The following is a 17110-nucleotide window of genomic DNA, read 5'->3' on the forward strand; positions in this document are numbered from 1 at the left end:
ACTTAATTGACTGAACACTGTTAAACTACTATAACGGTGGTAGCTGAATGCGAGTGGGTAAGTGTTGTACATAATAATGCAAGATTTTTGGTAAGTAATGAACAGAAGTGCAGTAGTTGGCTGAAGGAGGATCTATAACATCAGTAGGTAGTGAGGGGTACATGGAACTTGTGTGCTTGTTGTTTAGGTTTTATGCAGGTTAACATGATCTACTAGCAACAAAATGGAAGTTGAATAAAAAATGAGAAAATGCAGTGAAGCGAAGGAAGAAGGGAGAAGTGTGGACAATGAGTAAGATTACTTAACACCCTAAAATTGAGGTCTGAATATGGACACAAATATCTCTATGAACCCAATATTTTAACCATGTTTATTTTATTTTTAATTTAAAAGTATTATTATATTATTATACTCAAATAAATCTGTTTTACTTTTTCAGAGTCTAGTAATCTCTTCCATATCTCTAATACGAATTTAGTTGAGAAAGTATGGTAATACATGTGGGAGTGACAACTTAAGACCTAAATATGAAAAATTCTGCACTAAATATTGTAAATAAGTTGGAGTAATCCAAATACTCTATCATAGACATATAATAATATTTACTAATAAAAAAAACTATTTTGTAAGAAAATATGTACTATTTTATCAAAATTGTCTTTGAACATAATAATTCTAAAATAACTCATATAATAACTTCTACAAGAGTATAAACTAAAATCATATTCATATATATATTAATTTACAATTTTATTACTTTTTTAACTACATAAAACATCAGTGTCTTTCGTAAATCATATATCTTATTAAAACAATTATTTCCTCAACAAAATTCACAACTCAACCAACAAATTTCAGAGGTTCCATTTTGATAGGTACTCATCTAAAAAATATTACTTTTTAGTAGAAACATTTGTTAATTTTTTAAGTACAGGGAGGAGAATGAATTCAAATGTATACAGGTTTTCTTATTTACCATTTGAATTCATTCTTCCATTTATTGGTTATTTTATGCACTTTTAATCATATTTATTTTAATTTTTTTAATAAATATAATATAAAATTTAATCTTTTAAAAAATATGATATGTATATACGTTTCTGTAAAATAAAAAAATATTTTATTAAAATTTATGAGAGGATGAAATACTTAATATTTAAAATTTAACTTAATTATTGATAAAACTCTCAATATATATACATTATGTTTTTTATAGTAAAACTTGTATTTATAAAAGAATAATAATAATAATATAAAGAAGTTATATTTAGATGAAAATTTAATTTTATGGTTCATCTTTCTAAGCACTAATTTTATAACTCTAAACCTTTTTTTATTTTTGAAGTAGTATACTTTTAACATATTCAACCTATGAGGTTCGGACATGTCTCTTAATGGTATGTTTGTATTGAATACACGTATCGAACACCGACACTCGTAGGACATATATCGGTGAAATGTTCAAATTAAAAAATAGTTGTTGAATTTCTAAAAATTCTAACAAGGTTCTAAAATAATTTTAAAAAAAAGAAATACATTAATTTTCTACAAACTCAAATTTATTATATAAATTTTTATTATAATTATAAAAATAAAGAACAAATTCTTTTGAATCAGTCATGAAAAACTTCTTTTTATTCCAATAAAAATTGAAACATACTTGTACATATAAATTTTTATTATCAATATATATAATTCATAATTGAATAATATATAAACTCGTATTCTCATAAACTCGTATTCTCATATCCTATATTTTAAAGATTATATGTATGTCAATATTTATGTATATGTCGTATTAGTATCTAAGTAAGTATGTCTATTATAATCCATATATTATTGAAGTATGCATTTAGACATTTCTAATTATCTTGTTACGAGTTCAGTCAAATTTAACCATCCAAATTAAATAAACATGTTCTAATATGTAAAGCTTGTGTTTGTGTCCTTGCAAGATTTGAGTTTGACTTACTTCATTTGACAAACACGTATTATAAATTGTCCTAGGGTGTAATTGTCTAACACGTATAGAAAAAAAAAATTGTGAAATGATTAAATGATTATGAAAATACTGAATTCAGAATGTAATTGTCTAACACGTATAGAAAAATTTAAAAATAATAAAGTATAACGCGTCTCTCATAATGGCAATTTTTGTATCGTCTATTTTTGCCACCAGTTGATAGATTCTTAGAGTTTCAGTTTGTGGTTCACGCTGTGGGAGGCTTGGCGGTATATGTATGACTTGTATCTTAGTACTCATTACCCATTCCATTCATCACTTGGTTGTAGAAGTTGTGAAGACTCATATTCTAGTTCAAACAAAATATTAATATATATCATTATGAATATTCTATTATAAAAATAGAAAAATGGAGGAAGTTAAAAATCCACTAGGAACATCACGCATTAAAAAAGAGGGGACAAAGTCAAGAGAAATTTAAAGACAAAATGGAGAAAGACAAAATAAGAAGGACAGAAGATGTGGTGAGCATGAAAAGGAAGAGTTCCACCAGTCACGCAAATTTAGTTGGGAAAATTCAACCAATACCAACTTCTTTACTTTCATATCATATTTGTAATAGTGGGATTTAACCCATTATCCTACGCCCCAAACACAACCCATGTGATTGATATTAGCAAGTTAGAAATATTGCATACCCCATAATTGAAGATTAAACATTGTGAATCTCCAACCATTGATTCAGATGGGAGAGGAAAGAAAGAAGAAAGAACACAAGAAATAAAATAAATGAAAGCTTTGAAATTCAATGATGTATCAATAATGGGAAAAGTATCCCGGGCCTACATGCCAACCATTAAAACAGAATTATAGGAACAAAAATTTAAACTAAACTAAAATCTAACGGATAGTCTTCACTGTATGATTCCCTATGCCGTGCTCAAAAGTACAGGAACACTCTGTTCATTCCTGAAAAAGTTATCAGGATCTACTTTGGTCTTGATGTTCACGAGCCTCTTAAAATTCTCACTGAAGTACTTGCTTCCATAAACCTCTCCTTCTTCAAAGCTATTCTTACCGAAGTTGTTCACTCCAATATCAAGGTCTCTGTAGTTCAAAAAAGCCCTTCTGGGATTCTTAGACACGAAAGGTGTCATGTAACTGTACAGCCTCTTAGCCTGATTCGTGAAATTCTGTCCCGCACCAGCTGAAGGATCGTCCCAGTTCACAGAATACTGAATCTTGAAGAGATTCCCCTTACGGTGAGGAAACGCCGTCGCATCAGGAGAAATCTCTCCCATTTTCCCTCCATAAGGGTTGAAAACAAACCCTGTTTTTCCCAACTCAATCATCTTCTGAAATATCCACACCAACCCGTCTCTAGAAATGGCGTTCTGAACATAATCGGATTTTCTTTTCAGAAAACTAGCAGAGTTCACATTCCGATCCAGTAGGGTCTCGGGTTTGTCACCGTTTATCAAACTCTCATCATCGTTCCACCACAGAACAGAATCAATCCAACTCACCTCAGTACAACTCTCCTTCTTCAATCCAAGAAGCGGAAACTCCTTCTCCAAAATCGACACAACCTCATCAGCCCCTCCCAGAAACAGGGCCACAACCGAGGCTCTAACGGTTTTGGTCCCCTTCACAACCCTGGAACTCACTGGCTGCAATAAGAGCCTCAAGAAAAGCCTGTCGTCAGTATTTGGCGCCACCTGCTGCCACTGCAACACAAGGTCGGTTGCAGTCACATTTGTTTCCAAAGTCTTCTCAACGCGGAAAACGGTAACCGTTTCAGGCACCGGAACTAGCTTTATAGTAAACGACAATATGACACCAAAACTGGCTCCTCCACCTCCTCTAATAGCCCAGAAAAGATCCTCCCCCATGGATTTTCTATCGAGAATATTTCCTTTCACGTCAACAATTTGTGCGTCAATCACATTATCGACAGATAATCCATATTTTCTCAACATGTTACCGTACCCTCCTCCACTGAAATGGCCGCCGACACCGACAGTAGGACACACCCCTGCAGGGAAGCCATGAACTTTACTCTTCTCCCAGATCCTATAGTAAACCTCTCCCAGCGTGGCACCAGCTTGGACCACTGCAACCTCGTTCTTTATGTCCACCGTGATTGTGCGAAGGTTGAACAAGTCTAGGATGATAAAGGGTTCATCGGAGATGTAGGAGATACCCTCGTAATCATGGCCTCCACTCCTGATTTTGAGTTGAACTTTGACGCTTTTGGCGCATATTACAGCGCCCTGGACGTGCGATTCTTGGAGGGGAGTGACGATGAGTAACGGCTTTGGCGTTTGGGAAGTGTTGAAACGCGCGTTTCGGATGTAGTTTTGGAGGACGGTGGGGAAGGAAGGGTTGGTTTGGGCGAAGACAATATTGGAGAGTTGGGTTGAGGAATTTGTGTGCTGTGTGAGGCACTGAAGGAAAGTGTCGTAGATTGAGGAATCTGGGGTTTGTGCCGACGACAAAGTGAAGAGAATTAGAAGAAGAAAAGTGGTAGAGAAATAAGCCAAACACAGCTTTGCCATTGTCGGTTGTGAATGTCTGAGTTGGCGACTTGGGAGAGGGTGAGTGCAGTGTTTATATACACCACAAGAGAGGTGTTTGGGACGTGTTGGTCTTAGTCCACCTTTGCGCCTAAGAAAACGTGAGAATTGTCATAAAAGGATTTTTCTTTTCATGGGAAGGGTATTTGATTGAATGGTAGATACTAGAAAAAAGAAAAAAGTGTTGGAATCCCACATTTAAGTAGGTTTAAATTATCACCCGGTTGAGGTTTAAATTATTAAGTTAGGTTTAAAGTTTAATTTGTAATATGATAATTATTTAACATTTAATTTGTAATATGATAATCATTTAACATTTAATTTGTAATATGGTAATCATTTAAATTCTATCCATAACATGTTATCCGTTGAAAATCATGAGAATATTTCATTCACTGAGGAAATTGAATTGGAGATAGAATCTTCTTGTGATTTTCCTCATAATATTATTGGTCAACGCTAAATTGGGCATTGAATTATCCCATAAAAATATGAGATAGAGAGCCACTTGTACTTTGCGTTAATGCATTTAGAACCATATGTAGTCAATTTCACTTATTATAGAGCCGTAAGCAACTAGATCTTTTGTTTGGTAACTGCTGGCAGCACATAGAAATAAGTAATTCTAAACCCTTCTATTTGTACTTTTTTGGTCAATAATCCTATTTTATTTGTATAGTAATTATTATATATGTTTATATTTTTAAAATAATAAACACATTTACCTTTTATTCAATATTTTCTTTTTGAATTAATAAAAAGTATAAGGAATCGACAAGAGCATATTACGTTACTAATTAGGAATGCATGATTGGGTATTTTGTTTCTTGGGTTGTTGAATGATACTATCTTACAAGAATTGTGACTTATCTTGGTTGACAAATTGCACATTACATAGAAAAGTAAAAGGAGTTGTTCTTTTCTGGTACAAGAGTACTAAGTTTCAACAAATAAAATAACGTAAAGGGTAATATTATATTATTATATCTATTCTTGTATAATAAAAATGTTGACTTTTGTAAAAGTCTTGAAAGCATAGTGTATCCTAAATTTCTTGCATTAGTTTCCTCTGAATGAAGAAGGTGCAGTGTTAAATGGCATGGGTTTTTATGTCCTAAAAGGTAAAAAGAAAATGCGAAGTAGTATAACTAATGGTGGGTTTCTTTTTCTCTTTAATTATGTAACCTTTTATGGGAAAGAACACTATCTAACCAAGTAAAAATTAAAGTTCCAGAACAAAAAAATTAATAGGTTTGTGTTTCTAATTCATCCATCTCTTCCTTCTAGATTCATGTATTATAGAAGGTGAACTTCCCCTTTATTGTTTAGTGAATTTCTTAAAATATAATTATCGAAATGTTTATAAAAGTTAATAAACTAGAATTTTGACTTATCATATAAATATATCCTACTTTTCTTTTTCCGTTTAAACAAAGATTTGTGTATTTGTTTTTTTTTCTATTTTCTTTTGTATCAATTGATTTTTTTTTTATTCATTAAAAATGGTTTAAGTATTGTTGACTCTTCTATTATATTTAACTTGTGATTTAAAATTCAGTAAAGAAATGTAATCTAAAATGTTCAATAATTTTTACTTAAATTGAATGTTTGAAAAATAGTTATTATAATTAACTCCTTTCGTATCTTTTTCTTTATTTCGAAGAAAAAATAATATCTATTATTTTCAATAATTTATTTGGAGTTTTTCAGCCGTGAATACTTTAAAATAGTTTAATTGCCTTAGTATTGCTTTTTTTTTTTAAAATGAAGATTTTTATAAAAAAAAATATAAACGAAATTAAACGTAAAATAAAAAAGTAAATTAGTGATTAAAAACTTATTAGTATGATTAAAAGACTTAAAATTCACAAAAAAAATCATGACTTTGATTTGATTTTTGTTTTAATATTTAATTTATAAAATAAAATAATATTAATTTGTTATAAAAATAATTAAAATTTCATAATTTTAATTTTTTTTAATGTTTAAACTTGTAAAACGATCACATTACTCCAATTAACGTACGAATTTAATTAAAAACAGAAATATTTTAAACATTTAATAAAACAGTTTTTTTTTCAATTAAAACACAATTAAAAATAAACACTTACTATTTTTTATTTATTTTTATGTACAGATACGTAAGCAATGACGATACAAGTAGTAACCATATGACACAAAATCAAGCAACCAAGAATCAATTGAAAAAATAAAAAAATAAATTTAATAGACTAAATTTTTTAGTAGTGAATTAAAAATATTTAAATTTATAAGTGACTTTGTATTTTACTATCTTGTAAAACACATTTTTTTTTTAATGAAAAGTATTGAAAATAAAAGGAATATTTTATTTTCAATTTTTATTTTTTAACTTTTAAAATAACTATAATTGAAATTAAATATATTTTTATTAATAAAAAGTAAAAAAAGAAACTATCACTACAAGAAAATCATGAAATAGAGACCAATTTTTAGATACCAAAATAATTAGTTGTAATAGTAACTAAATTAGAGACCAATTTAGAAACTAAACAGAAATTTTATTTCTAAATTAGTTTCTATTATTGTTAAATAGTTTTTAAATTGGTATCTAATTAATAACTTTAACTACCAATTATTTAGTTTCTAAATTTGATAGTAAAAATCTTGGTATTTACTTCTATTAATTATTTGATCATTTAATATGAAAAGGAAAACATCAAAGGATATAAAAATAAAAAAAATCTCTAGAAATTGAAAAAAAAAAGACGGGAATAAGTTAGCATTGATTAACTTAAATTGGAAAATATATTAAATTTTTAAAATTTATGAATTAATGTTGACAAAGTTTATTCTAGAATATATATATATATATATATATATATATATATAAAGAGTTAGTGTTGATTTGATAAACTCTAATTATATAATATATTTAATTTTTAAAATTAAAAAATAAGGAGATAAAAATAATGTTTTTTATTTCCATTTAGATGATGAAATAAATATTGATATCAGCGACTCTAATTATAAAAATATTTATTTTTTAAAGTTAGATTTTACAATATGCCTGATTAAACCTGAATAACGTTAACTAAATTATATGTTTAATTTATTTTTTAGTTTTAACTTTATAGTGGGAATTTAGTGTGAGCACTGTTAGCTTGGTATCAAGATCTAAATTTTGGTAGGAGATAACTAGTTGTATTTTTGTATTAAGCTTTTGTATGTTTTAAATACTTCATAACTGAAAATTTTCTTTAATATTTATATCCTTCAAACTTTATATGCACTGGCAGGAAAACTTTGATTTTAAATACTTTGATTTAAATTATAGGGAATTGTTGGGCCTATTGGGCTTGGTATCTCTTAAATAGGGAGGGCAATTGCTTCCTGCACCATATCACTGCACCCGATCTTAGCAGAAAAGACGAAACTGTCCTTAAAAAAAAATTTCGAAATATGTGTTTCGGATATTTTTTTCCGGAACGAAATTTTATATTACGGATTTTTTTATCCGGAATTGATTTTTTATTTTTGTTTCCGGATTTTTATTTCCGAAACACAATTATTTTTTTTCTGGATTTTTTTTTCGGAATGTATTATTTTTCAATTCTGGATTTTTTTGTCCAAAATAGAATTTTAATTTTGGTTTCCAGATTTTTATTTCCAAAACTCAATAATTACTTCCGGATTTATTTTTCCGGAATATATTATTTTCAATTCTGGATTTTTATTTCCGGAATTAAGGGCATTTTTGGAAATTAAAAAAATATGTTGGGTGCAAGTTAAAAATGATTGGGTACAGGGAGCATTTGCCAATAGGGAGGCTCAAATATTTGTTAAGGTGCGTTTAATTTGTTAAACAAGTATTTGTATGAACACTACAAATATAGTTGTTCCATATTTTTGCATATTAATTGTTTCTTGAATTAAAAAAAAAAAAAGCATGACATAGAGATATGAACGAAACAAAAAATAAACTTTTTGTAACTAACAAATTATTAAACAACTCCTTATTCTAAATATATATACTATATAATATACTCAAATGAAAAAAAAAAATCTAACCTCCGTTTCCCATTTTCTTAATAACTGTTTTGAATAAGGTGTGTGAATTGTTGTAAACTCCTACATATTAGAACATATATAATAATATTTTTATACTATTATAATAATATAAATTTTATAAAATAATTAATATTTAAAATGATATTTTAATAATTCTATTATTATTTTGATTGTAGCCTGTTGTCTATAATTATTATTTTCCTATATATAGTGTGGATATCTAGCACGTTCTCTAAGATTGAGATATTCCAAAGAGTGTAAGTAGAAATCTATTCCTTTTTATAAATGTTTTCAAGTACTTAAATTATATGTAAATTGGTACCAATCAAAATAAATTTTCTTCATTTTTTAATTATCTATTTACATTCTTTAATTACTATAGTTCTACCAACTTGATTTTTTTTACATTAGGAAAATGGTATTTAACTTGTTTTGCTTGATTTATCTTTTATCCCAAGTTGTTGGAGATCCCACATCGACTAGAGATTAGAGTCTTTCATTGTATATAAGTGAGTGCAAACCTCAATCTTATGAACCGGTTTTATGGGGTTGAGTTAGACTTAAAGTCCATTTCGTAATACAAGTTTTTGTTAAAAAAACCATCTTTTATCCCCTAAGTTATATTTGAATATTTTTACTATTTGTATCATTATTTAACATACTCCGTTAAATCCATTGATTCTCAGCATCAAAAGTCACAACTTTTAAGAGTTAATATAATATTAAATAGTTGTCGATAAAAACAATATTAAATAGTTAAAACCCATTCACAAACATTAAAAAAAATGTCCTTTGTGTTTGTTCATTTGGAAAGCAGCGAAAGAAATCACAACAGTTTTTTCCATCATTACAAGATGAAGTAGTAACTTCCGTAAATGAGGAACGTTACATGCAATTGTGTCATTTTATATTTTAAGTTTCTTCTATTAGTGAACGTAGTTAAAACAGAACACACTAATATATTCTATCACTTCTAAAAAAAAATCTTAACCAGAACAATTAAAAATAATTCAGTAACAATGCATAAAGTCATAAACCTTTTATTACACAATGATCACTTCTATGAAAAAAAAGCTTGTTGAAGATCAAACTTTTTTTTTTCTTTATTTCATTTTTGTAACTTTCATAGTTATATTTTTTATTTTTAGTGTCAATGGACACCGAGTATTTACAAAAACATTTTCAATTTTGTTGGGTTTTGACTTTCGCTCTGAATTGAATGTAAGATTTACTCACAACATTTTTAGAGTTAGTTTTCTTTTTTTAATTTGATTTTTTTTTGTATAATCTTGTATTTTAATATATATATATACATATATTAAAAAAACGTTTAATTATATAAATATTTTTAATAATTTAATTAATTATTATCTTTAATTAGATAAGTTAAAAGAGTTATTATCTTTACATATTAAATTAATCAATTACAATTAATAGTTTAAAATTATTTTATAAGTGTTAATAATTCAAATTATAATGATACCGTATATTTATAATTTCTTAGAATTGAGTATATCTAACCAATTAAGAAAAATCACTTGCCTAATTGATAGTATTAAATATGTTTTTTTTAAATCAAACCTACCCTTAATCAAACCTACATTGATGAAACATATTAAATACTAGTAATTATAAGGTTTAATTACCTTTTTCGTTCCTATATTTATAGCTAATAGTCAATTTGGTAGAGTGGATTTTAAAAAAAATCAATTTGGTCCCTAAGTTTTTTAAAATGTATTCAAAATGGTCCTTTCTGTTAAATATCACCAAACGGCGTTAAGTGAAGCTTATGTGGCAGACACGTGTAAGTTACGTGGATTGTGCTTACATTACTTTGGTGAATACTGAATTAGGGTTTAGGTTATTCAAATTGGGGATTTCGAATTTCTGAGTTTAGGGTTTCTGATACGAGGATTGCTCCCCTGGTTGGATTATGTGGTGCGCTTCCCTGCTTCGATTACATTCGGAGGTGTGCTCCCCTCATTCGATTCTGTGGTGCGATCGTGAGTTACGATGGTGAGCTGCGTTCCCATGGTCGATTTGGAGGAATGATTATGTGGTGCGGTCCAGAGATGGTGAACGGGCAGCGATTGCGATACAGACCGTGGTGTCGTTTTGTGGTTGTTCCTTTATAAGGTTAGTAATTTTTGACTTAGTTTCAGAGTGGTTATGTTCTGTTTTTTATTACTTTTAGAGAACATATACAGGTTGTTTATGATGTAGGGTCCACCATGTGCAACATTTTTTTATGTGTGGTCCAACATTTGGTCTCTGACATAATTTTGTGATGTGTGATCCAACATTTAAGTGAAGGTTTGGTTTGTAATTTGTTTGTTATTTGTGGTCCACCACAGAATCGAATGAGGGAAGCACACCTCCGAATGGAATCGAAGCAGGGAAGCGCACCACAGAATCCAACCAGGGGAGCAATCCTCGTATTAGAAACCCTAAATCAGAAATTCGAAATCCCCAATTTGAATAACCTAAACCCTAATTCAGTATTCACTAAAGTAATGTAAGCACGTAACTTACACGTGTCTGCCACATCAGCACTATTTAACGTCGTTTGGTGATATTTAACAAAAAGGACCATTTTGAATACATTTTAAAAAACTTAGGGACCAAATTGAATTTTTTAAAAACCACTGTACCAAATTGACTATTGGCTATAAATATAGGGACGAAAAAGGTAATTAAACCTAATTATAAAAAATATAATGGGAAAGGGAAGATATAATGTAATTTAGTTATTGAATTTAAAAGATTAAAATTTAATATTAAATATTAACTAATTATAAATATTTAAAAAGAAACATATTAAATTATCTCCATGTTCACGAATTTATCTTATATTCAAATCTTTTAAATTCTAGACTCCATTTTTATTCACAACTCATATTTGTCCTTCTCACTAATAATTTTTATAAAAATAAAAAGAATGAAACTTACCTAAGAAAGTTTCAAATATTTTTGTAGCATTTATAATATGAAATTAGATCCTATGATGTAGACCAAGTGGTGTTCACATTCTTCCAATTAATTGGAAGTTCCTATCAAACTGTACATTTCTTATGCATGGTATATAGTCGCACTTGAGAGAGTTGGTGTGTTCCTATTAGAACATAATCCACTACTCAATTCAGTGTCACGATATCATCCACTCATAATTCAAAATTCCTTCGTGGTCCATTTGCCAGAATATAGTTCTTTTTTATATGATATTCATATTTGACTTTAATATAATGTTCACATGCTCAAATTTTAGAGATAAAATAAATTTGTATATGAGACTGTATATGTATATTTATGAGAATATTAAATAATTTGATAAGTTCAATAAATTATAATTTATTAGAATAAATTTTAAGTCAACTTTAAATCTAATTTAATTAAAATATTTTTATTTTGAATCAATATAAAAATTTTAACAATATTTTTTAAATGGTACATGAAGTTTCAAATGTTCATGGACATATGAATATGAGTGTATATAACACCAAAAGTAAAAGTGCATGTGTAAGTTACAAAACTCTAAAGAGGATTAGTATAATTTATTCAATAATCAAATTTATAATCTAAATAATTTGTAGTTAAAAACTTTGTAGCTAACTAGATATCAATTCAAAAACTACTTAACAATAATAAAAATTAATTTAGAAGCTAAAATTATTTTTAGTCTCTAAAATGGTTTCTAGTTTAATCACAATGACAACTAATTATTTTTTTTTCTAAAATTGATTTCTATTTCATAATTTTCTTGTAGTATTCATTGTAAAATGGAAAAGACATTTTTCTTTTATATCTCTTAAGAGTTTTTCGTAAATGCTAAATACATTATATCAAGATGAATTATTTGAAACAGACACCTTCTAATAAATGGTTAAATATATTTTTCGTCTTTATACTTTTGTGTATAATTTATTTTCATTCTTAGTCCAAACTTTAGATCTTAGGTATTTGTAATAAAAAAAACTTTTAAAATAAATCTTTGTCAGTCAAAAAAAAAATTATGTGACAAACAAATTTTCAGTGTGAACAATGTTAAAATATTTCATATTAACTTATCACCTAATATTTAATATAAATGTTATAATTTATAATACTATAGTATAATTCACATTTAATATTATTTAGAAAAACATTAATAGGTAATTATTTTAATAATTTTTTTATTATAATAATATTTAAAAATTTAAAATTTATACTATAAAAAAATTAATTTAAAGTTATAAGCGAAAAATATATTGAATCCTTTTAATAAAAATGCAGTTATCAGAGTAGTGAAGTTCAAATATTTTATTGAAAAAAACTATAGATAAAGAAAACACATTGAGGAAAAACAAAATTAATTTTTTGATTTGGGTGTATATTCAAACAGTGAGAATATCTGGTATTGTGATGGTTTTAACAGGATGCTGATTAGGATTTGCGGGTTACTATATTAACCCGCCCACCAAATAAACTTTTAAATATTAAGTATGATACGATTAGGTATGATATGACACCCACAAAATTTTTATTTTATTTTGAGAAGCATTACCAAAAATATAAAATATTAATGTTACGCTTTTCATCAAATTGAGAATATGTTATGCAGAATTAGTGTGTTGCGCATGCTATCTATCCCCAATCGTAAAGGAAGATGAACCTCTCACTTTCTTTCATTTTCCTCACTTCCTCTTTCTTTAAGCTTTCATTTCTTCTTTTTCTTACCTCATTATCAAAATACAAAAACTACTTTTAATATCAAAATATTTAATCAACCCAAAAATATTCTTATACCCCCAAAATTATAAATTACGCTCACCCCTGAAAGTTTATACATAATTACAAAGATTACTCTTTAATTTGAAAACTAGAATTCTACACAACCCCTTTTGACAAAGGAAATTTCTTCTGCTTACCTTATCTATGCTTGGCAAAAACATGTTACAAAACTTTAGTGTGCCATTATACTTTGCGTGTAGCACTGAGTAAGTAAAATGTGAATTTGATACGAGCCATGAAATGAATTGAGTATTATGAAATATGCAGAATCTTATTAAAAAATTATGCAGAATTTTCTTTAGTTGTTGCATGATCACAAAATGCTGCAAGAATGCAGACAAACTTATCTCTAGTTATTAAAAAATATTTCGAAAGTAGTGGGGCCATTGAAGACTGTTGCTTTGCTTATACCATTCTTTTTAGCAACTATGAAGCATAGGGAAGTCCTTTCGGATTATGTTAAATGTGAAAGTGGTCGATGTTCTTGCAATCAAAGATATATCAGAAAGCTCATGTTCCACACTGTCATGATTAAGAATAGAACATTAATTACAAGATAATGCCAACACTCTTCATCTGCATTGTGACGTTTTTCTTAGCTCAATTATACGTAAACTATAGTATAACACATTTGTGACCGTAGTTCATTATGGTCGTATAAATATAACATTTATGATAGCCTCCTTAAGCACAAAAACACAAACCTCAGAAGAACACAAAACCATGTTGTCACCAAGCTCACACTTGGCAATTTTAGTCCTCCTATTATCAGTTTCATTAGCAGCTTCTGCTTCACTTGATGAAAACTTTGCCCAATGTCTCAGCTTCTATTCAGACAAAGCAGCTCCATTTTATGCCTCAATTTACACTCCAAAAAATGCTTCATTTACCAACATCCTCGAATCCTCTGCACAGAACCTAAGGTATTTGGTGCCTTCAGCGCCAAAACCAGAGCTTATATTCACACCCTTGACTGATTCACATGTCCAAGTGGCAGTGACTTGCTCAAAGAAACTTGGTATTCATCTCAGAATTCGTAGTGGTGGCCATGACTATGAAGGACTCTCGTATGTTTCCGAAGTTGAGGCCCCTTTCATAATTGTTGATTTGTCCAAGCTTCGTGCCATAAATGTTGATATAAAAGACAACAGTGCTTGGATTCAAGCTGGTGCCACTATTGGAGAAGTCTATTACAGAATATATGAGAAAAGTTCAGTTCATGGTTTCCCTGCAGGCCTTTGCACAAGTCTAGGTGTTGGAGGGCACATCACGGGAGGTGCATATGGATCCATGATGAGAAAGTATGGTCTTGGAGCTGATAATGTCCTAGATGCAAAACTAGTTGATGCAAATGGCCAAATCCTTGATAGGGAAGCCATGGGGGAAGACCTATTTTGGGCAATTAGAGGAGGTGGAGGAGCAAGCTTTGGCATCCTTCTCTGGTGGAAGATAAAGCTGGTTCCTGTGCCAGAAAATGTGACAGTTTTTACAGTTACAAGGAGCCTAGAGCAAGATGCAACAAAGATTGTTCATAGATGGCAGGAAGTGGCACCCTATATTGATGAGGATCTCTTCATCAGAGTCATCATTCAACCAGCAACTGTTGGGAACAAAACTGAGAGAACCATCACAACATCTTACAATGCTCAATTCCTTGGTGGGGCAGACAGACTCCTCCAAGTGATGAAGGAAAACTTTCCTGAATTGGGTTTGACAAGAAAAGATTGCCTTGAAACTAGTTGGATCAAGTCTGTGCTCTATATTGCTGGTTATCCTAACGACACTCCCCCTGAAGTTTTGCTTCAAGGTAAGTCAACATTCAAGAACTACTTCAAAGCCAAGTCAGATTTTGTGAGAGAACCAATACCAGAAACCGGGCTTCAGGGACTCTGGCAAAGATTGCTGGAAGAAGACAGTCCCTTGATGATTTGGAACCCATATGGTGGAATGATGAGCAAATTTTCAGAGTCTGACATTCCCTTTCCTCACAGGAATGGAACACTTTACAAAATCCAGTACTTATCTCTTTGGCAAGATGGGGATAAGAATGCCACAAAGCATATAGACTGGATTAGGAAGCTTTACAACTACATGACTCCTTATGTGTCTAAGTTCCCAAGGGAGGCATATGTGAACTACAGAGATCTTGATTTGGGAATGAACAAGAAGAACTACACAAGTTACATACAGGCAACTTCTTGGGGCAATATGTATTTCAAGGATAATTTCAACAGGTTGGTAAAAATAAAGACCAAAGTGGATCCTGATGATGTGTTCCGGCATGAGCAGAGTATTCCACCACTTCCAGTTTCAAGTATGAAGTTAAAAGACAAAAAAAGCAAGACCTGGGAATGAGGCACTGTCTTGGTGGAGGGAGTCATTGGACTGGTTTCTATATATTTGTTATGTGGTTCATTAGCTAATTTAGATGAATAAAGGATACATTTGGATTTTGTTGTGTTTTTGGTCATTCTAATGTTGTAAAACACTGTTCAAGTGCTTAATCATTGCCATCTATGTAGTTGTGCGTCTGACAATATTGCAAGTAACAAGTGCCGTCTCACTAGCAAGAGTCCTGTAACTTCTAAGAATCCAAAATCCACTCTACTCAAAATAACTGCAATATTACTCTATAAATTAAGGGATAAAAAGAAGAAAAAAAAAGTTTCAAAGGCAAGATTTCTTACTCGATTCTGGGTTATATTTAGTCACGCATAATCAATCTAGATTATATCAGAGTAATCATATCCTTAAGAGTACAATATGTTTATAAACTCTCAAAAATTGTATTTTACTTATAATTTTTTAATGTTATTTATAAATTTTACATTTGGTTAACGTTTACAATATGAAAGCTAGTAATGTTTCAACTTGCATTTTTTGTATAACAACAACAAGAATGCTAAAATAAGCATATACACAGTATAAAAGAAATTATGAGACCTCTTTAATTCATTACAGGGACAAAGTCTACCTAAAATGTTAAGCAAGGAAATTATAAATATTAAAAACTATTTCTCTAGTTATTGGACATTATAAAATCTTTCAAGATAAAACTTCATAAAAAAGTAAAGAAGAAATATAAAAACTAGCAAAGAATCTTTATCCAAACTTTTAAAGGTGGACAATGCTTAAATGAACAAAATGAGACGAAAGTTTAAAGGATTACTAGATATATTTTATATATATTAAAAGAGAGCATGATGTGATACCACTTAAATTCTCAAAGTTAAATAAGAACAAAAAGAAGAACTAAAAAAAATCATATCAACATGAGACCATATAGAGATGCTTCTTCAGTGAGAAAAAAAGAAAGCAAACAAGTTATATGTTAACTTTAGTATGTTAAATCAAAGTTTTTCAGAACAAAAAGAAATATTTTAATGATTTTCTTTCCATACAAAAAGTTTATGAATAACTTCTTTCAAAACTCTTTCATGCTTTCAAAGGCATATAAAGGTTTAAACAAAATATTATTAAAGAAAATAATTCTTTAAAGAGAAAGAAAAGCTTTCAAAAGAAGAATAATATTTTTCCTAAGAAATAATCAAATAAAGTTACAAAAAGTTTAAGAGATGAATTGTTACTCTATGTGTTGAAGAATCAAGAAAACTTCAAACTATTTTAGAAGATAATAAATAAATAAATAAAAGAGGTTGATCATGAATATAAGGGAAAGAAATTTGTTTATGATGAGTCCAAAATATGTGTTTATTTTCATGGAAAAGTTAGATGTATTTTATTTACTATTATT

At 29.2% G+C, this 17110-nt stretch overlaps 2 protein-coding genes across 2 annotated transcripts; one reads left to right on the plus strand and one right to left on the minus strand.

The window, feature by feature from the left end:
* Window positions 1-2744: 2744 nt before the first annotated feature.
* On the minus strand, window positions 2745-4832 carry LOC137832005 (berberine bridge enzyme-like 21). Its single transcript, XM_068639953.2, has one exon. The coding sequence runs from the start codon at window positions 4519-4521 to the stop codon at window positions 2893-2895; it is 1629 nt and encodes a 542-aa protein (XP_068496054.1). The 5' UTR covers window positions 4522-4832; the 3' UTR covers window positions 2745-2892.
* Window positions 4833-13895: 9063 nt separating this feature from the next.
* Window positions 13896-15919, plus strand: LOC137832006 (monolignol oxidoreductase AtBBE-like 13). Its single transcript, XM_068639954.2, has one exon. The coding sequence runs from the start codon at window positions 14029-14031 to the stop codon at window positions 15709-15711; it is 1683 nt and encodes a 560-aa protein (XP_068496055.1). The 5' UTR covers window positions 13896-14028; the 3' UTR covers window positions 15712-15919.
* The last annotated feature ends 1191 nt before the right edge of the window (window positions 15920-17110 follow it).

The sequence above is a fragment of the Phaseolus vulgaris genome, chromosome 6 (genome assembly GCF_051622355.1).
Source record: "Phaseolus vulgaris cultivar YP4 chromosome 6, ASM5162235v1, whole genome shotgun sequence".
In the NCBI taxonomy this organism is placed as follows: Eukaryota; Viridiplantae; Streptophyta; class Magnoliopsida; order Fabales; family Fabaceae; genus Phaseolus; species Phaseolus vulgaris.

Coding starts and splice junctions, on each gene's coding strand:
- LOC137832005 (XM_068639953.2), bottom strand. CDS start 4,521: ATGGCAAAGCTGTGTTTGGCTTATTTCTCTACCACTTTTCTTCTTCTA.
- LOC137832006 (XM_068639954.2), top strand. CDS start 14,029: ATGATAGCCTCCTTAAGCACAAAAACACAAACCTCAGAAGAACACAAA.